Genomic DNA, 22,169 nt, shown 5'->3' on the forward strand with positions numbered 1-22,169 from the left:
GTGTCAACACGATTTGTTGGCTGCGCAATATGAAGCAATTCTCTTAAGTATTTTGGATGCCCGGTTCTGATAACTTGGTGGGTTTTTGTACATATTTTAAATTTAATTCTCGATTTAATCGGCAGACAGTGTAAATCGATTAGTAAAGGGGTGATCCTTTCTCTAGGTGGGACACCTTTTATCAGTCAAGTGCCACTATCAATTACATCTTTTACATATTACTGTGGAAATGTGGGAGGTTGGGCTGTGGCACCCTAGCAGTACCAGCTGAACTCGGCTGAGTCCCTGGTTAGGCTGGAGGAACGTAGAGAGTAGAGGTCCCCTTTTTTGTTTTGTTTCTTGTTGATGTCGGCTACCCCCCAAAATTGGGGGAAGTGCCTTTGGTATATGTATGTATGTATGTACATATTACTGTACATCCTTTCCAGGTGTGACCGAGTTATGGAATGACTATTTCAAACTCTTCATGAAATTTTTGTATCTGAATAAAGTCAGTACTACGAATTTTCATCCTATGCTTTAATATGATGCCAAGGTAAGTTGATAGCTTGCTTTTTTCGCAGTCATTACTTGAGGCTCTGTTTGCTTGGACAAGTCAAGAAGACTGCCCATCTTCAGAACATTGTAGATCACCACCACTTACCAGACCAGTGACAGAGTGACTTACATTTAGCCATTTCATCAAAATAATTTCTATAGATTTTATAAAATTAATGTATTAATTATTGTTGCTGCACTTGCTGTTAAAACAAATAAATTAGAGTAACTCTATAATAGGCTGTATGAATAAAGGACCTATACTTACACAACAGAGGCCGAACATACTCTCTATATCAACATCTATGTCAAAGCAACGTTCTTCTCTGACAACCTCTAGACCAGAGACAGTTTCCGGAATACCTGAAATATTAAGAGGTTTTTTGTAGACATCACATAATCAACAATAACTTAGTTCTGGTAAAACATAAATAAAGTGTAACAAAATCTGGAACTGACATTAACAAATATGGATTTTCTTGACATTAACAAATATGGATTTTCTTGACATTAACAAATATGGATTTTCTTGACATTAACAAATATGGATTTTCTTGACATTAACAAATATGGATTTTCTTGACATTAACAAATATGGATTTTCTTGACATTAACAAATATGGATTTTCTTGACATTAACAAATATGGATTTTCTTGACATTAACAAATATGGATTTTCTTGAAACAGTAACGCTAAATCAGTAAAACAAGCAACCACTTTATGAGAAATTACAAAAATGCTTTCTTGGAGACAAGGCTATTGAAAAGGGACATGTCACCGAGTTAAAAGGAAAAGTTATGTGAGCCAAGATTATGGTATTCCATAATGTCTTGATCATAGGGAAAATAGGCTATACTGTAATTAAAAATAGGTAAAATGTTTTACCATATGATCATTTAATATTTCACACACATTACAGGAAAATTTGCAGGGTGATAAATCTCACTGTAGTTGGAATTACATACAACCTTGAACCTTATTTGGAGGTCCTCAAAAATTTGCCAGAAGCAAAGAGAGGTTACAAAGCCAATCCCATTAGGGACACTTTACCTGAGGTTTAATCGACACTCGCCGAGGTATATATCTCTAACTCGTCAAACTACCGAGTGAAGGAATACTTCTTCAACGACGTCTGATCCCGTGGTTTATAGGAAAATAGAAGATGGATGTGGCGGAAATGAAAATGCTTAGGTGGATGTCTGGGGTGACAAGAGAGGATTGGATAAAAAATTACTACATAAAGGGGTCGACAAAGGTGGTGGAAATATCAAAGAAAGTGCAGGAAGGGAGGCTGAGATGGTATGGACACCTGATGAGGAGAGATGAGGACCACGTTGGGAGACATACTATGGAGATGGAGGTTCAGGGAAGAAGAAGAAGAGGGAGACCAAGAAAGAGATGGAAGGACTGTGTGAGCGGAGACTTACAGGAGAGGGGGATTGATGAGGCAGAAGCGCAGAATAGAAAAAGATGGAAACGGCTCATCCACAACGGCGACCCCATATAAAAATGGGAACCAGCTGGGAAGAAGAAGAACCACCACCGTCATAAAAGACTTCTATCATGAAGCATCTGTTCTAATGCTAATGTCAGAATAGGAAAAAATATTACTGTGTCAACTATACCATGGAGTTACTCAACATGAATTTTCAAGTCTTGTAAACTGTAAGGTCAAGTAACAAAGATTTAAGATTTTGGTATACTGTATATTGATCCTGCTGCTTCCTCCGGTGCCTTAGATGACCGCGGAGGTAGCAGCAGTAGGGAATTCAGCATTATGAAGCTTCATCTGTGGTGGATAATGTGGGAGGGTGGGCTGTGGCACTCTAGCAGTACCAGCTGAACTCGGTTGAGTCCCTGGTTAGGCTGGAGGAACGTAGAGAGTAGAGGTCCCCTTTTTTTGTTTTGTTTCATTTGTTGATGTCGGCTACCCCCCAAAATTGGGGGAAGTGTCTTTGGTATATGTATGTATGTATGTATGTATGTATATTGATACAGTATACCAAAATCTTAAAATTATTATACAGGGAAATGGAATATTAAAATTAAAAAACCAATACTGCACACTAGAAGTTTTACCCTGACAGAAGTCGAGCAAGATTTATGACCAAATACAGTATTGACAAAAAATAATTAACCTTATAAATTGTATTGAATCTTAACAATAGTGCATGGGGAGTACAATTAGCAATGTGCCTGTGGTACACTGTGCTAAATGTTCGTGGCCACACCCTTCCAACTCCAGATGCAATAATCCCTTCCCTTTACTTTCCATCTAATCTCTTCAGTTTCCTCTTACTCAAATGTCCTACTATTTCAATGACAGGTTTTTTTCCAACTTAATTGAACAAATCCTCCAGGCAAGCTCCACTGCGAGTGTCTAGAACGTGACCAGGGAAGCCCTACTGCGAGTGTCTAGAGCGTGGCCAGGCAAGCCCTACTGCGAGTGTCTAGAGCGTGGCCAGGCAAGCCCTACTGCGAGTGTCTAGAGCGTGGCCAGGCAAGCCCTACTGCGAGTGTCTAGAGCGTGGCCAGGCAAGCCCTACTGCGAGTGTCTAGAGCGTGGCCAGGCAAGCCCTACTGCGAGTGTCTAGAGCGTGGCCAGGCAAGCCCTACTGCGAGTGTCTAGAGCGTGGCCAGGCAAGCCCTACTGCGAGTGTCTAGAGCGTGGCCAGGCAAGCCCTACTGCGAGTGTCTAGAGCGTGGCCAGGCAAGCCCTACTGCGAGTGTCTAGAGCGTGGCCAGGCAAGCCCTACTGCGAGTGTCTAGAGCGTGGCCAGGCAAGCCCTACTGCGAGTGTCTAGAGCGTGGCCAGGCAAGCCCTACTGCGAGTGTCTAGAGCGTGGCCAGGCAAGCCCTACTGCGAGTGTCTAGAGCGTGGCCAGGCAAGCCCTACTGCGAGTGTCTAGAGCGTGGCCAGGCAAGCCCTACTGCGAGTGTCTAGAGCGTGGCCAGGCAAGCCCTACTGCGAGTGTCTAGAGCGTGGCCAGGCAAGCCCTACTGCGAGTGTCTAGAGCGTGGCCAGGCAAGCCCTACTGCGAGTGTCTAGAGCGTGGCCAGGCAAGCCCTACTGCGAGCGTCTAGAGCGTGGCCAGGCAAGCCCTACTGCGAGCGTCTAGAGCGTGGCCAGGCAAGCCCTACTGCGAGCGTCTAGAGCGTGGCCAGGCAAGCCCTACTGCGAGCGTCTAGAGCGTGGCCAGGCAAGCCCTACTGCGAGCGTCTAGAGCGTGGCCAGGCAAGCCCTACTGCGAGCGTCTAGAGCGTGGCCAGGCAAGCCCTACTGCGAGCGTCTAGAGCGTGGCCAGGCAAGCCCTACTGCGAGCGTCTAGAGCGTGGCCAGGCAAGCCCTACTGCGAGCGTCTAGAACGTGGCCAGGCAAGCCCTACTGCGAGCGTCTAGAGCGTGGCCAGGCAAGCCCTACTGCGAGCGTCTAGAACGTGGCCAGGCAAGCCCTACTGCGAGCGTCTAGAGCGTGGCCAGGCAAGCCCTACTGCGAGCGTCTAGAACGTGACCAGGCAAGCCCTACTGCGAGCGTCTAGAACGTGACCAGGCAAGCCCTACTAGAACGTGACCAGGCAAGCCCTACTGCGAGCGTCTAGAACGTGACCAGGCAAGCCCTACTAGAACGTGACCAGGCAAGCCCTACTGCGAGCGTCTAGAACGTGACCAGGCAAGCCCTACTAGAACGTGACCAGGCAAGCCCTACTGCGAGCGTCTAGAACGTGACCAGGCAAGCCCTACTGCGAGAGTCCAGAACGTGACCAGGGAAGCCCTACTGCGAGTGTCTAGAACGTGACCAGGCAAGCCCTACTGCGAGCGTCTAGAGCGTGGCCAGGCAAGCCCTACTGCGAGCGTCTAGAACGTGGCCAGGCAAGCCCTACTGCGAGCGTCTAGAGCGTGGCCAGGCAAGCCCTACTGCGAGCGTCTAGAACGTGACCAGGCAAGCCCTACTGCGAGCGTCTAGAGCGTGACCAGGGAAGCCCTACTGCAAGCGTCTAGAACGTGACCAGGCAAGCCCTACTGCGAGCGTCTAGAGCGTGACCAGGGAAGCCCTACTGCAAGCGTCTAGAACGTGACCAGGCAAGCCCTACTGCGAGTGTCTAGAAACGTGACATAGTGATGTTGATAAAGCAATTTACAGTATTAAATCAAAATCCACCATGAATTACCAGGCGGACAACTTCACTGCATGTAATGAGTTTCAAGAGTAAAGATGCCCCATTGTAAATCAATACATTTTTTCATTAAACCCCTCGACACTTTTACAATACACAGTGGACATAATCAGGTACTATTCGGACCATGCACATCAACAAATGCAACGCCCAGGAGACACGTACCATGAGAAACTCTCCTACGCTCTCTCATGTTGACGACGGTTATGCGAGAGTACCACTTCACAATTGCTCTTCTATTGTCCTTTTTTTCACCTGAAATATTAGGAAATATATGCAGTAAAGTTATTTCAAACAAAACCTTATTAATGTATTTAAAATAAAATAAAATCTCTCACTATACCCAAGTCTTTGTTAACCCTTTAACCCACAAAGGACATACTGGTACGTTTCACAAAACTCATCCCTTTACCCCCATGGATGTACCGGTACGTCCTTGCAAAATACTGCTTAATACATTTTTTTGCATATTTTTGATAACTTTACGAGAAATTTCAGGCATTTTCCAAAAGAATGAGACCAACCTGACCTCTCTATGACAAAAGTTAAGGCTGCTAGAGCAATTTTAAAAAAATATACTACAAAATGTGCTTGAAAAAAAATAACCCCTGGGGGTTAAGGGTTGGAAAGTTCCAAATAGCTTGAGGGAAAAAGGGTTAACTAACTACTGACAGTTTCATACTGAAATCTTTCGCTGTCCTATATATCAATAATTTCAAACAAAAAAATCTATGAAAATTTACACACCATTGTCATAGCACTTCACAATTCTTGCTATGTCACATTCTTCCGAGTCAAAGGGGTTTGAAGCATCCTCATTCTGTACGTACACACAGTCCCCGACGCGATACGAAGTTCCTGACATGCAGAATCCACTGAAAGAAAATAAATTAACATTAATGTGAATGTTATATACTGTATAAGGTGCTCAACTTACAATCTTGATAGGTTACAAGAAGCTGATTGTAAGTCGGAAGAAGCTGATTGCAAGTTGGAAGAAGCTGATTTTAAGTCGGAAGAAGCTGATTGCAAGTTGGAAGAAGCTGATTTTAAGTTGAAGAAGCTGATTGTAAGTCGGAAGAAGCTGATTGCAAGTTGGAAGAAGCTGATTGTAAGTCGGAAGAAGCTGATTGTAAGTTGGAAGAAGCTAACTGTAAGTTGGAAGAAGCTAACTGTAAGTCGGAAGAAGCTAACTATAAGTCGGAAGAAGCTGATTGTAAGTTGGAAGAAGCTGATTGTAAGTCAAAAGAAGTTGAATGTAAATCGAAAGAAGTTGATTGTAAATCGAAAGAAGCTGATTGTAAGTCGGAAGAAGCTGATTGTAAGTCAAAAGAAGTTGAATGTAAATCGAAAGAAGTTGATTATAAATTGAAAGAGGCTGATTGTAAGTCGAATTCTGATAGTTCTAGAAGAGAACTAGCCTAACTACAGCACCATGCCTACAATTTCCAGCTACAAAAGTCAACAATTAGTCCCGTTTCATATGAAATACATATCAGGTTATTGCATATTTCTTTTTTCTAGGACAGGCCTAACCTAACTATAACCCCTAAAATTTCCAATTGCAAAAGTCAACAAATACTGTACTGTAGTCCTGTTTCATATGAAATAAATATCAGTTCATTGCAAGTGTTGTTTTGCTTATTGTACTGAATTACTGTTCTGGTATACTGTATATTTTTTTTTACAATATTTCATCAGCCTATTACAGTGCATGAACTTTTGAAACAATATCGCAGTTGGATTTGTGTTTGTAAGGCGAGAACCTTCTTTCTAACTTATATCATTACCTCCGCCAACGAAGTTGGAAGGAGGTTATGATTTACCCCCATGTTCGAGAACAGATTCCTGGTCACAATTTTAATCGTAGAGTAATGAAACTTGCAGGGATTAACTCTTATGTAAAAAGGTAGAAATGATTAAAATTTTGGAAGGTGAAGGTCACGGTCAAGCAAAATGTTCAATTCACGTAATCAGCCATAAATTTGGACAGCATTATCACAGAGACTTCCAACTTGGTTCATATTTGAGTGTATGAAAATCCAAGCCAAATAAAGCATGTTAATGTCAAGGTTGAGCAAAAGGTCGAGAAATAAGCTGCCGCAGTGGAGATCTGCGCTTGAATGAGTGGCCTTCTAATTAGGAATGTCATATTCACCTTAAAAATTTCAGAGCTTCCCTCGCAATTGAATCCCAACTGAAGGTCACTAAACATTAAGCACCAACTCAGGAGCACCACTACTTTCAAAAACACAATGGTGGGTTTAAGCGAGCGTGCCTAATTATTAGACCCCTCGAAATTATTTATTCCTTATATATGTTTGGAAAGAAGATGGCTAATAGGCCTAATTGACCAGTACATTATATTGCTTATGCTATTACGTTTCTTACTGTTGGTTAAGAATGGGAAGATCATTTCTCATTATATCCTTAAATTATATGACCCCATGGAAACGTTCCTGACTGGAGTTCGAACCATGAATATTGGGTCAACCCACTGTTCATGAGTTTTTCTAACAGACCCCTCCATATACACAGAATTATGGGCAATCCTAATAGGAAACCAGTTTTTTTTTTCTCTTTTTTTTTTTTTTTTTTTTTTTGGGGGGGGGGGGGCAGAAGACAAGAGCTTTGCAGTCAAAGTAATGGTCAGAAACATAAACACTAAATAATCAGTTGGAAAAATACTGTTTAACCCTTTTACCCCCAAAGGACGTACTGGTACGTTTCACAAAAGCCATCCCTTTACCCCCATGGACGTACCGCTACGTTCTTGCAAAAAATGCTATAAAAATTATTTTTTTCATATTTTTAATAATTTTTTGAGAAAATTCAGGCATTTTCCAAGAGAATGAGACCAACCTGACCTCTCTATGACAAAAATTAAGCCTGTTAGAGCAATTTAAAAAAAATATACTGCAAAATGTGCTGGGGAAAAAATAATCCCCTAGGGGTTAAGGGTTGGAAATTTCCAAATAGCCTGGGGGTAAAAGGGTGAAGGTTCATGTAACTGGCATGAAATTGCAGTATAGTAGTAATCACCTGAGAGATTAGTTCACCAAACTTTTAACTGGGCTCCACAAGGCACTAGAGGAGTTGGAAGACACAAGCCTACGTGGCTGAGGACTATGAAGTGTGAAATAGGAAATGATGAATGGAGAAGTATTGATCAACCCTTTTACCCCCAGGCTATTTGGAACTTTCCAACCCTTAACCCACAGGCGTTTTTTTTTTTTCAAGCACATTTTGCAAGATATATTTTTTAAATTGCTCTAACAGCCTTAATTTTCGTCATAGAGAGGTCAGGTTGGTCTCATTCTTTTGAAAAATGCCTGAAGTTTCTCATAAAGTTAGCAAAAATAAAAAAAAAAAAAAAATATAAATAGAAGTTTTTTGCAAGGACGTACCAGTACGTCAATGGGGGTAAAGGGATGAGTTTTGTAAAAAGTACCAGTACGTCCTTTGGGGGTAAAAGGGTTAAAAGCACTAGACGAATGGCAAAATCTAACCGAGGACCTTTACGTCAATAGGCATTGGAGATGATGAAGATGAATTACCTAGAATTCATAACCCGTCTATCTGATGGTCTTTGCCTCACCAGGGCTCGTTTTACTCGCAAATAAACATTATCTTCATCCTCCTTTGTTTCGGCAAATAGTACATGGGTTTACTGGTCAAGCCAACCGTGTGGGTCTTTACTTCAATTATATTTATGACTTTCAGGTGAGCAACAACAGCTCTATAGTGACTGAGATGTTTTAAATATAATCAATTACCAAAATAGATGAAATTACATATACAGTGATACCTCTGGATACGAAAGTTTCTGCTTACGAAAAATTCACGATACGAAAGTTTCTGCTTACGAAAAATTCAGGATACGAAAAGCGATACAAAGATTTTTATGCCCCAGTATACGAAAAAATTTTCAGGATACGAAAAGCTTACGAGATCCTAACTCGTCGCCGAGAGTACAGTACCTTTTTTTTCAGGGTATCAACCCTTAATTTAGGTGTATAGGTAACAATACACATTCACTGATCCAAATGCTTTACATACAGTACCGTAACTTTTATACAGTAGTAAAGAAAATGGACCGTTTTCTTAGGGCTTGGAGGGGATAACTAGGCTATAATTACATTATTGAATAATCTCATGGTGGTTTCTGGAATGGATTAGGCTGTTTTTAACGGTTGGGTTAATTATTGAATGATAGGAATGGCTACATTGCATGTTTATTACTACAGTTTAGTGTGTTTATGAAAGAAAAGGTGACTTTTTGTAAGGCTTGGAACGGATTAGGCTATTTACATGTAAAACGTGACTCAGGATACGAAAAAATCAGGATACGAAACCGTATCCTGAACGGATTACTTTCGTATCCTGAGGCATCACTGTAATTTCAAAATATACTGAACACATCTTGTAACAGTAGCCATGCTGGAACACAAGCGGAGGGTGGGGAGATAAAGAGGATGTTACAATAATCTACTGTACAAGTAAAGCCAAGAGGACGACTAGGCCGGTAATATTACAGTAACGTCCCAACCAGCGCCATTACAGCTTGCTAGTGCTTGGGAGCTTGATGTTTTTTTTTTCGTGAGCGAAGCGAGCACACAGCGGAGCAAACACCATTAGATTTCAGTAATATTTTAATAGAGTCGAATGGTTTTTGCTCCGCCGTGCGCTTGCTTCACTCGCGAAAAAAGAGAAACATCAAGCTCCTATGTACTGGCTATCGGTAATGGCGCTGGGTGGGACTCTACCGTAATATTACCACTAGGTCTAAATGGGCTAGCCTACCATACCGATAGGTACAGTATAGTCATCAGCAGGATAAATCTGTTAGCCTAATTTTGGGGTAAAATTATAGAACAAGATGGAAATGAAGGTAATATTCAAAGAAAACAAGTTTGTCAATATAAAAACCGCATTTCTTTATTAGTAAAGCTTTTCCCGTGTTGTTCTATAATATCTAGTGTGGAGACAGACATTAATTTTACTTTATTAGTTAATTAGTTTTCGGGTTATAATTTACTGTTCCACTATATACGTAAAACGATTTCAACCTGCATTAAATATATCATTATTATTAACAGCTAAACTACACCCCTGGTTAGAAAAGCAGGATGCTGTAAGCACCAAGGGCTCCAACAGTGAAAAACACAGCCCAGTGTGGAAAGGAAATAAATAAACTATAGAAGTATTGAACGGTCAAAATAGAATATTCTAAAAACAGTAACATCACTAAAAGAAATGTTCACATATAAACTAAAAAAAACTTGTGTCAACCTGTCAACATAAAAACATTTGGAGCCTTTGTACATCAGCAGCCAGTTCCTCCCATTTGCATTAAAAATGGAGGGTTTTATGTATGATAGCAGCCACTTGCATGTATGATTACGGCTAACTTAGAATTCGGCAGTGTAAGGGGGTGTCGCAGGGGAGTTAACGCCGTTGGGTAAGTAGGTAAGGACACGGCTTATAGGTTAGGTTAAGGGGGGGGGGAGTTGAGGTTAGTTGATTAATCCACAAGGGAGCAACTGGCCACTGACATACAAAGGCTTCAAAATGGATATCAACTAACCTAAACTTCCCCCATAACCTAACCTACAAGCCATGTTCTTACCTACTTACAATGTCGTATTCCAAGTCAGCCATCATCATACATACAGGTGGTCGCTAGCATACATACACCACAAACATTTCCCGCAAGTGTAAATTTTTGAAGATCTACCGTTTCAACTACCCAATTAGTAAGATCATTCCACAATCTGGTCACAGCTGGAATAAAACTTGTAGAATACTGTGTAGTATTGAATCTCGTGATAGAGAAGGCATGACGAATAGAATTAACAACTAACGGGCTAGTTTGAACCCCATAATAATGAATCACCGGGTAATGCTAACCTATAATAAAACCGTAGTTTGTCCTTATGTTTCCTGTCTTTATTGGTAACATCTAAAGGATTTCCAATCCATGAAAAGCTTCTCACGGGCGGCCGCTTCCCCATCATCTTCAGTCTTATTCTCTCCGAAATAACCATTTTCGCTCTTCTTGTGTCCCGGGGACCTTTATTCACACAAATTCTTGATAATTACTTCACTTAAAAGGTAATATACACTTTAAAATAGTTAATTAAACGTAATCTTCGTCAGGACACCTCTGACAAGGCGGTCTTTCTATCAGCTCAGGGTTGCCAGATTATTTCGACTGAATTATCGTACATGAGCCTTAAAATTGTCGTTTTTCAACCAAGATTATCGTACACAGTTTCAATATAATTATTAGGGTGTTACATGATTGACTTATTTCAAAAGATTTTAGTATAATTGTTTAATTAAACCCACACACACCTACATTGTTTATACCTTAGGTATGTATCGTACATCGTACCGGACCCAAAATAATCGTACACGTACTATAATTATCGTACGAATGGCAACCCTGTATCAGCTGTTCGATGTAAACAAACATTTGGCGGGAACGGTATGAGGAAAGTTTTCAAAATAGGTGTAAAACACAACACATTATATAGTTAAATAATGGAAAGAATTATAAACAATTAATCTACGAACCTTCTATACTAGTTATATTATTGTTTATTATATTCCAGGTAAAATAATATTCTTTTTCTTTTTTATTTGACAGTATAGAGTTCGTATTTACAAAAAAAATACAATGAGGTTGTTATGTAAAGATCGGGATAGAATACGGAACTACTTTGGCGCATTTACGTCAGAGGTGGAGCCAAAAAGACCACCAAGAGCTAAGATTAAATGCGGGGCTCTTATTATTATTATTATTATTATTATTATTATTATTATTATTATTATTATTATTATTTCTTGCTAAGCTACAACCCTAGCTGGAAAAGCAGGAATGTATAAGCCCAGGGGCTCCAACAGGGAAAGTAGCTCAGTGAGGAAAGGAAACAAGGAAAAAAATATTTCAAGAGCAACAATATTAAAATAAATATCACTTTATAAACTATAAAAAGTTTAACAAAACAAGAGGAAGAGCAATAAGATATAAGATAAAACATTATTTAGTAATAGTTAAAAAGAGGCTGCACAGCAAAATGCAAACAAAATTATAATGTATTTCATCTTCATGTGCTACCAGCACAGTTTCTTTATATCAACACAAAAATTGAACTGAACAGGGAAAACTATATCACAAGAGGATTAATAATTAACTTACTAATTGTATTATACAGTGTTCACATTCAGAATTCATTCATAAAATGCAATGAGAGTTTGGGTCCATTATTAAAGATATTGTAGGTGATTTGTGGCTTCTTGCTGGATATTAAAATAATGTAATAAACCTCGAAAATCATGAAGTCTTAAGAAACAGCGTTAACAGTCAAGTTTTTTCAAGACCAAAATATTTAGAAAAGCTTTAAGATAATGTAACAAAAGCAGAATTACTTTTAGAACAAGATATTCTATTTGCACAAAATAATCATTTGGATGAAGGTTGATAAAAAATACATCAAGATTGTGAAACTGGACAAGAAAAAAATATAAGTAAGCCATTAACATATTACAAGATGGCACTAAATCTCTTATAATTCTATCTATACTGTCTCCTGGCACTATCTCAATCATTCACATATCCCTTAAATTAGATTTGAGCTTTTCTATGACCTACAAAATCTGAGTTATTATTACTAATTTGATATTTTGTATTAGATCATATAAAATACACATTTTATTGACCATGTTCATATACACTAATGATAATTATCATTATTATTTACTTGCTAAGCTACAACCCTGGTTAGAAAAGCAGTATGCTATAGACCCAGGGGCTCCAACAGGGAAAATAGCCCGTAATGAAAGGAAATAAGGACATAAATAAACTACAAGAAAAGTAATTAACAATTAAAATAAGATATTTTAAGAATAGCAACAATATTAAAATAAATCTATGATATATAAACTATAAAACTTTAAAAACAAGAGGAAGAAAAATGAGACAGAATTAGTGTGCCTGAGTGTACCCTAAAGCAAGAGAACTCTAACCTCAGACACTGGAAGACCATGGTACAGAGGCTATGGCACTACCCAAGACTTGAGAACAATGGTTTGATTTTGGAGTATCCTTCTCCTAAAAGAGCTACTTACCATAGCTAAAGTCTCTCTTCTACCTTTACCAATGGTTGCCAGGTGTATGAAGACATAGGAGACTATGTAAAGAATAGGCCAGACTATTTGATGTATGTGTAGGCAAAAGGAAAATGAGCCGTAACCAGAGAGAAGGATCCAATGTAGTACTCTCTTGCCAGTCAAAGAGCCCATAACTTTCTAGCTGTGGTATCTCAATTAGTGGCTGGTGCCCTGGCCAACCTACTACTCAAAATGGCCATATCCCAGGTTGTAAAATGTGTAGAAATTTTGTAAACTTAATCTTTGGGTCACCACTTACTATGAAACTGATGTAGTATATTTTTTTTTTTTTTTTGATGAGTTATGTGAGGCTGATACATTTCAGATTGATTCCTATAAAAATACTTGATTAAGCCATTACAAATAAAGTTCTAATACATCTAGTTTACTAATTGTATTGTTTTATGGTTGGGGGAAGATATGATATTTTTTGGGCTCAAGCCATGTCGTCCTGATGGAAGCTACTTATAGGAACTTCCATCAGGACGACATGGCCGTCTCACCCAAACATAGATTTCCCGTTTATTAACTTAATCTTTGTAACTTTACCCAACTCAGCAAGATGGTGCCTAGCGAGTATAGCTTCTCAACAAAGTCCTCCTACTTTGTCAAGTATGGAGTTTATAAAAGGTGTCAGGTTTCAGTTCCAGTATCATACGAAGAGATGCACACCAGAATTTCAGCCCGGGAAGCCCAACCACCAATGCGGTGCCCCAACATAGCAGTACCCTTCCCAGTAAACCGCTTAAACTTATGGTCCCGCGTTAGAATCTATGCGCTGCCATGCGAATTCTAGGCGAACACGTTACCACTGTACTAGCCAGGAGGCTAATATTTACGGAAAATGAAAACGACATTCATAAGTATTGTACCAAAGTCGAACATACTTTTACTAGATTTAGAATGAATCTTGTTGTTGGAAACAAAAACCTAAGATCATTGGATAGACTACTTTGTTTCTGGCACAAAGAAAGGGTAGGTCACACATATGGCAAAAATATAACCTCTGTCCGGAGTAAAGCTCTGGGCAATCAACAGAAGATGAAGAACTGCATATCAAACGAAGGACGCGTCGAAGCATCATGCTGCCAACAATGATTAAATACAAAGTGAAAAATATTATGTAGGACACTGAATACATTTCTAGAACAGTGTTTTTCGTCGTCAATCCACAACTGTGCAATAAGTTGCAATAGTTAGAGCACAATTGTTTGCCAGAGCAATTTAGGTTACGTACAAAAGTATCTGGATCTAGTGCTTGTGAAAAAACAGATTTGGTAGTATGAACCTCACGGTTGACTTATTTAGAAGAGATTAAGATCAGGTGTAATATGGTGTAAGTACAAGGTATTACGCCGAGGACTACAGACATTTTTATCATAATAATTTCATTTCTATTAATAAAAAAACATTCCCATTACAGTGTTAAGTGGATAGTTGTTCCCTTCAAGACTTTCCAACTATATTTCATCTTATTACTACACTTATCAAGTTTCATCACATGATCAAACCATTTCAATGTTTGAAATATCAGTATGCTTTCACCGATATGACATCCTCTTAATGTTTCCTTGTTGATATTAGGATTTGTTTATATTCCATTTAGGAATCTTGGTTTTGTCAGCACATTTTCATACATTGGTCAATTCTCTTCGCTTGTCCTAACTTAAACATCACAAATGTGTACTCTTTGCTAAATGGTTTATTTTCATTGACCCAGAACTGTCATTTCGTTTGAAGTTATCCTCCTGCCCTCTCAATACTATAGTCTATTTCTTTTAGCGATGCATATTTGCACCGACTCGCGGCGGTGCCCTTTTAGCTCGGAAAAGTTTCCTGGTCGCTGATTGGTTAGAATTATCTTGTCCAACCAATCAGCGATCTGGAAACTTTTCCGAGCTAAAAGGGCACCGCTGCGAGTCGGTGCAAATATGCATCGCTAAAAGAAATGGACTATAGTGTCCATGAGATAACAAGAATTTTATGCATATTCTTAAGGAAAGTCCTTCCACCACAACATAGTATGGGAAGGGTTGTGGTAGCCAAGTGGAATCCTCAGTGAACCTTAATCTATGGGACCCCGAGTTCCAGTTGCATATCACAGCCTGGTGGATTTTGCTAGTGATGACTACCTTAGTCATGCTAGGGAAGGGGGTTGAGGGTCCTCAGAGGCCAATCTGCTGAACCATTCGCAGTCACTGAGTGGTCCTCCCTAGTAGTAACTTGGGTGGAGAGGATATGTTTGGCCCCTAGGCCATTATGCAATAGTGTTGAAAGATTAGAAAGGCACTTCAAAGGCACTTGAAGTTAGAAGTAAAAGTATGCAAGCTGTGTTGTCTGTGTAGGAGGTAACTAATGATAATGAATTTTCTGCAGATTGCAGCGCTTTGCACCTACTACGCTTCTTCAGGTAGTGTGCCCACAATCACACAGTGTTGTGGAGAAAGCAACGAGGTACCTGGAAACACACAAATGAAAAAAACAGCCACATAAAATGTACAGTTTATTATTGTTGGTAGCCATGCTTGCAAAACCTTGGAAGTGCTCAAATATTTTCTATATTGCTGGTTGGTTCCAAAATAAAAGTCTCTACATGTTTGTCTTAATGTATTGGATTTAGGGTAGATTTCCAGTTTTCAATTTTCTTCCTATTTTCTCTTCTGTGATGGTCTGCTTGTTATACTTGCATATGTTATGGCTTCGCAATCTATTAACTATTTTCTTATTATCCCTTTTACCCCTAGGCTATTTGGAAATTTCCAAACCTTAACCCCCAGGGGGTTATTTTTTTCAAGCACATTTTGCAGTATATTTTTTTTTAAATTGCTTTAACAGCCTTAATTTTCGTCATAGAGAGGTGTTGTTGTTGTTGGGGTATTAAAGCCAACACTTCTTGTTGGCACGGGCCTTTCTCTTGGTCGGCCCGTAGGTGATCATACGCAAAAAATAGGTAGTAAGTTAAAAGATTGCCCAGCCTTACTGCTGGACACGGGCTTTTGCGTAGCAGCCCGTAGTATTTATTGCCCTAAGTAGGCAATAGTGTCACAGCAGTACCAGTCTTTCATGTCTGGATTTGCAGCCACTCAGGCTCATTGAGCGTAGCTGCAGGTGCGACTGCTCAGCCCCTTGAGCATAGTCGCCAGGTTGGCAAAGATTGATCTTGCAACTGCTCAGACCCTTGAGCGTGGTTGCCAGTGTGGTCGCTCAGCACCAAGAGCATGACCTTGCGGACCAAGAAGCAGGACCACTTGGAGCCGAAATGAAAGGTTTCAGTAGTAGGTAAAAGTGTTGATAGCAGTAAGTCCCAGTAAGTAGGAGAGACTGGGAGAGGAGGGAAGAATTCGAGTAGTAGGAAAAAGTGGCAGATTAAGCATAGATGCCTATCTCTGCACCGGGGAGGGTGAAACTAAGGGACTGAAGAGGGAATGAATTACAGAGGAGGGAGTCTTAGCAAGGGAGCAGACTTTGACTAGTAGTTGCAGTACTAGGGGGATCAAGGTATCCACTGGCAGGGCCTCTGCCAGGGATAAGATGGAAGATATTGCTGGGGGTTGGGGAGGAGATTGAACAGCGTTGGAGGTTGGCTCTTCAGCTGGGCTAGCGATAGTGCTAGGTTCTTGGTTCGTGGCTGCAGTAGGGGCTCCTGGAGGGGGAGCCTCGGATTGTCGCCGGGGAGGCCTGGTTCGTTGAATCCGTTGGGGTTTCGGTGTCTGCCTTGGTGCAGCCTCAGGTTTGTTCGGTGTCTGCCTTGGTGCAGTAGGAAAAAGTGGCAGATTAAGCATAGATGCCTATCTCTGCACCGGGGAGGGTGAAACTAAGGGACTGAGGAGGGAATGAATTACAGAGGAGGGAGTCTTAGCAAGGGAGCAGACTTTGACTAGTAGTTGCAGTACTAGGGGGATCAAGGTATCCACTGGCAGGGCCTCTGCCAGGGATAAGATGGAAGATATTGCTGGGGGTTGGGGAGGAGATTGAACAGCGTTGGAGGTTGGCTCTTCAGCTGGGCTAGCGATAGTGCTAGGTTCTTGGTTCGTGGCTGCAGTAGGGGCTCCTGGAGGGGGAGCCTCGGATTGTCGCCGGGGAGGCCTGGTTCGTTGAATCCGTTGGGGTTTCGGTGTCTGCCTTGGTGCAGCCTCAGGTTTGTTCGGTGTCTGCCTTGGTGCAGCCTCAGGTTTGTTCGGTGGGGCTGCCAGTGGGGTTGGTAGCCTCTTCAAGAATTCAGGACATTTCTCGTTCCATGCATGATGGGGTCCCGCACAATTGGGACATTTTGCCTGGGTTTTTATCCCATTTCGATGTGCATCAATGCAGTCCTGTGTGGGATGGCGGTGGCTGCAGACTCCACATATTGTAGGGTTCCTGCACTCTTCCTTATGGTGCCCATAGCGCTGGCAGTTGTAACAACGCAGTGGTTCTCGTTTTGGACTTCTGATGGGAAACTTCCCCCAGAGGCCCAAATCCAGTGCCTTAGGGATTTGTCCAATAAAGGTGACTGCTACTTCGTTGGTGGGAAGTTTGCGGTGGTCAAGCTTCCTCTCGGCTTTTGCAATATTGCTGCAGTCGGTAACGAATGACAGTGGCATGTTGACAGGAAACCGATAGATCACTGCCTGTCTGAGTCTCTTCTCGGGGTCCAGGAGGGACAGGGAGGGTTCCTGTTGGAGGATGTTGACGCTGGCGAGGTCCTTCGGGGATATAATTAAATCCCCTTTTAGGTTGGCCCTGGCTGTGATCTTGATGCCAGGGTTGGCAGTGGCAATAGCAGCAACTGCTGCATATGACGGTGAGCCTTCTACAGCTGCCATCTTGAATTTGGTAAGCTGTTTGGGTTGGCTGACAGGTGGTTGTGGTTCCTGAGTAGGTTCCTCAGCAGCGGCCAAGTTTAGGTCTAAGCTTGGGTCGTTCTCGGTGATTGCCCGAGCCTCCATTAGGAGCTGTGAGAGGCATGGTGTGCAGTTGCAATCCTCTGGTGCATTTCTGCTAGTTGCGGTGGTTGGTTGTCCTCAGTCAGGTCTAGAGCCATGGCTGAAACGTTGGTCTCAGGTTCCGGGGTTGCGGTGAGTGGAGCGTCCTCTGTTTCCATTATTTCAGATGTCTTCTGGACAGGTGGTGCCGGAGATGGGGTGGGTGGCTCCGGGATAGGTGGGTCTTCGTTGTCCAGTGGTTCCGGAGTTTCTGTTCGCTGGGTGTTACTGGCAGCTTTGGAGTCCATAGCTGGTTTAGCATGAGTGATGGAGCTGTGGCCTACAGTGTTGCTCCAGATAGCATACATGCATGACTGGCAGTCACAGTCCCGTTCAAAGGGGAGAGAGTTATTGCAACTGGGTGCAGAGACTGTCTCTTTGTACCGTGCTTGCACCCGGTATTTTCTCTGGAAAATATTTGGATAAGGTGGCTGTGGAGGGTAGGATGGTATGTCCATGTATCCTGGCCTGTGCTTCCTTTGTAGGAGGTGGTAGATGCTCTCGAGTACCAGGCTATAACATTGAAAACAACTGCATGTCTTCCTGTGGGAGAGCACCGTTGGGTCCCTGACTTTGAACCCTATGTGGTCTATTAGCTGCTGCCTGTAGTTCTGGTACCTCAGGCAGCGATTGCACTTGCACTGCTGAGCCCCATTCTTGCAGGGATTAATCCAGGATGGGTATAAGCTCCTTCTATAGGTACGGAGACTGTCATGACCGTCATCAGCCATACTGGATGAAAATTGAGCCAGTCACTGTGGTCAAAAACGGTTATTTTATTGGCAAAAAGCCAAAGAAAATAACCGGATTCTTTTCTTATATGTGGCCTCTTCAACCAAAGTTGAGAGGTCCTAGTGACTAAGTGGATATAAGTCCACCCATCCAGGTGTTGCCAAGTCCGGTGCTGCTAAACTTCAGTAAGCTGGAGAGATCTTGTCGGCGCGAGAGCTGGGCCGAGACTGTGATAGAGAGGTGAGGTTGGTCTCATTCTCTTGGAAAATGCCTGAAGTTTCTCAAAAAAAAAATATCAAAAATATGCTAAAAAAAATTTAAGTAGCAGTTTTTTGCCAAAACGTACCGGTACTTCCATGGGGGTAAAGGGATGAGTTTTGTGAAACGTACCAGTACGTCCTTAATTATTGAATCTCATGTAGACTTGAATATTGACTTGGAACTAACTCTGATTCAAAGGTGACCGAGATGTTTTCTGTTGGTCCAAAGTGACTCTTGCCTGTATCAAGATGTAATAAATTAGTGGATTATCAATAAACAAGTAATAATTCCACAATCTATTGAAATAAATTTTTGCTTTATAGTTTATGCTTACAAACTTGAGCATGTATGAGAAGAAGATACAATGCAAGTTTGAGGTCATGAAAAAATATTTTGGATTCATATTGATAGTAAGAAAAAATTGCAGTAACATGTGGGAGTTTAAAAAAAGTTTAAACAAAACCAGTAATGCACAAGGTTATGATGGAATAAAGCTACTAGGAAGATAGAACAATGGACATTAATGAGCTTTTTGGATGAGTGGTATTATAAGCCAAAAATAGAAAACAGAAATGGATTGTTGAGCCAAGTCTCCATTATGGAATCAAGGTGTTGATCTTGAGTGTGAATGTTTTAATCAAGGATGGTTCGGATGATTGGTTGGTTCAGACTGCCCGGCATTTACAGCCGAGCAGAGGCTCTTGGCCCAAGGCACTAGCCACTAAGAGCGCATACAGAGTGTGCTTTTAATACAAGCAGCCGCTCCACACCAGGAGCGTAGCTGCAGGAGTCAAAGTTTTTCATGTGGAGTGAGAAAGATTGAAATGGCGAGACTGAGGCAATAAAAAGTATTAAAATGTCAGCATAAGTGACAAAGAACATGGATTAGGTTCTGGTGATGGCCTGGCCCAGTAGTGAGAATGGTAAAAAGTGACTTGCAGAGTTATATGATAATCTAGACATGTGTCTATTAGCGAGGGTTTACATGATAAAAAAGGAGCTGGTACCTTGCTCCAACTCCAAGTCTGCATATAGCTACTTGTCCTGTAAGTTTTTTATGTTTGATAAACATGAGATTTTATCTACTTACATGTTTCAACCTTTATCATTATGCATTTATAATATAAACATGTAAAATATACATCTGAAAACTCTGGTATCTAATTATGATCATCATCTGCATAACATTAAGAGAAATTTAAAAGGTACTACAATATAATGACTTGATATGAAGACATAACTTTTAAGAATGAAAGATTTTTATTCCCTGAAGGGAATGTTGAAAGAAAGTCATAAGACCCAATAGTGGATTGAGAGTCAACCACTCAGCCTGTGACGTCCTCCTCCACTCAAGGGCGAGCCCATGAGGGAACGGTCTTCAATGCTCTGCAGTAAGTTAATACTCCAGAGCCGCTTCCCGCTCAGAGGACGACACTCAACCTCGTCATCGTGGTTGAACTCGTTCCGAGTTTTGGACTTAAACTCGTCAATCACACTATAGAATTGATCCTATGTAGTATGATCATACCTTCAGCATCCCAAATTCCACTACTGGTCACACCGGTTGCTGACTTGAACTACAAAGGAACATGATTATGTAAATTCACTTATTTCTTATACTTCAATATAATCTGCGCAGTTTGGCATTATAATTCCTAGTGGATTAAGTAATTCTACATTATCTATAAAAAGTAATACCTAATCAGTTCCTAATCCTATGCATATATGTAAAACAAAATCCCTTTGCCAACTGTAAAGTTTTCGAGGGAGGAACAAACAGGCTTATTTCGTAATCACAACACTAGCAAAGAACATTTCACAAAATATCTAATAATGTTTACAATTCTTTTGCTGAGTATGATAAAGTGCACATTAAAATGTGAATAATGCCATCTGAATATTAACTTTTCCTTTACAACTGAAATATTCAGTCTTACTATGTCACAGAAACTTTAGAAATCTCTCCATATATATCACCTTATGTACAAAAAGTCAATTATAAAACGATTAAATAGACAGCAGCCATGGAATCATATAACAGAAGCTCATTGAACTAATTCTGACTTGCCTGGGGCTATAATGCTTTTCAATAGGAACTTTGGGCCTTCTTTAGGGGCAATTGGGGCAACTTGACCAATCTGACCCTGTATTGTATTATGTGAGAAGCTCCTTTGGGCAGAAGCTGAGCAACTGTACTTCCCTTCTGAGTCCTGGGCTTGGTTTGACTTGTTTGTGCTCTAAGGAAAAGCTTACAGTCCAGAAAAGATTACCTTCTAAAAGAAATGCGTGCGTGCGTTCAGATTAACCGCTCATATGTCTGGGCTCTATTGACTCAAGGTCATTTGGCCCCCAAAGGGGTGCAGACTTGACCTTGCGGTCAGTCTTGCAAGTTCTCGGCTCACAAGAAACTTTTTTTTTCCAGAGTTAGCTCCGCCCAGAGCTGTCTTTAAAAAAAAAAAAAAAAAAAAAACACTGGAGAATCAGTCTGCCCAAGAGGAAACGCAACAACAGACACTCAGACCGGACATACAGTGAAAAGATTGACATCCGCAGCTACACTCTTGGTGCTGAGCAGCTGCAAAACTGAGAACACACTCTGTGTGAACCTTGGGGAACATAGCATTTTGTCAAGAGCCCATTCGGATGTATATTCCGGGCAATCTGAACGAACGAATGTGCGATCTTCCAGGGAAAAAATATAGCATTTTTGAGTCCTCAATAACATATTAAGCTTGAACAAGAGCAAGGTTTGGAGATGGTATATGGCCAACTTCATTCACTAATAAAACTAGAATCTTCTACATCCTACATTTAAGTTCAAAGATGACGCATTTCTTAAAAAACAAGTTGGTTATATTTATTCATTACCATTTCAGAAACTTAAACTATTTTGGTAATATTGTTATTTAAACTTCAAGTACATTTGTAATGTTCGTCTTTGATAGACAAATATACCACAACAAATTAAGATTGTTTTATATTGCTAAAATGTCTTGGAATTGCTAAAAAAATTAACCTATGTCCGAATAGTGCTCCTAACAATTTTGTAACATTGAAAAAGAAACATTAAAATCGTAAGAAATCACCACTGCTCTTCAGGATGGTAAAAGGGGAGTTGGTTTTGGGGGAAAGGAAGATTTGGCAGAGTGATGCAAGGGATTGGGGGGACTTTGAATAGGGATAAGCGTATGGACAAAAGGTGAGGGGCTACAGGGATGAGGTCTTCAAGGGACAGTGTTTCTATTTATTGAGAAAGGGTATGGTGGATTGGGAAGGGGAAGGATTAGGGGAAGATGGGGTAGGGATGACAGGATCAAGAGCAGA

General features: G+C 41.0%; 1 protein-coding gene and 1 non-coding gene across 3 annotated transcripts in view; both read right to left on the bottom strand.

Moving 5' to 3' along the window:
- The window catches only part of Orc1 (origin recognition complex subunit 1), a 141,320-nt gene that overhangs the window by 22,985 nt on the left and 96,166 nt on the right, over positions 1 to 22,169 (bottom strand). Inside the window, exons 1-4 of one of the 2 annotated variants that reach the window (XM_068359072.1) lie at positions 10,624 to 10,914; positions 5,461 to 5,588; positions 4,879 to 4,968; positions 806 to 900 (exon numbers count right to left, since the gene is read on the bottom strand). In XM_068359072.1, coding sequence (XP_068215173.1) covers positions 806 to 900; positions 4,879 to 4,968; positions 5,461 to 5,588; positions 10,624 to 10,760 — 450 coding nt within the window. In that variant the 5' untranslated portion in view covers positions 10,761 to 10,914. Of the gene's footprint in view, positions 1 to 805; positions 901 to 4,878; positions 4,969 to 5,460; positions 5,589 to 10,623; positions 10,915 to 22,169 lie in introns of those variants that run through there. The other variant, XM_068359073.1, reaches the window with a different exon arrangement.
- LOC137627999 (small nucleolar RNA U3) lies at positions 20,166 to 20,371 on the bottom strand. The gene has a single exon (XR_011041305.1). It is a non-coding gene; the product is annotated as a small nucleolar RNA U3 (small nucleolar RNA).

The sequence above is a fragment of the Palaemon carinicauda genome, chromosome 35 (assembly GCF_036898095.1).
Source record: "Palaemon carinicauda isolate YSFRI2023 chromosome 35, ASM3689809v2, whole genome shotgun sequence".
In the NCBI taxonomy this organism is placed as follows: domain Eukaryota; kingdom Metazoa; phylum Arthropoda; class Malacostraca; order Decapoda; family Palaemonidae; genus Palaemon; species Palaemon carinicauda.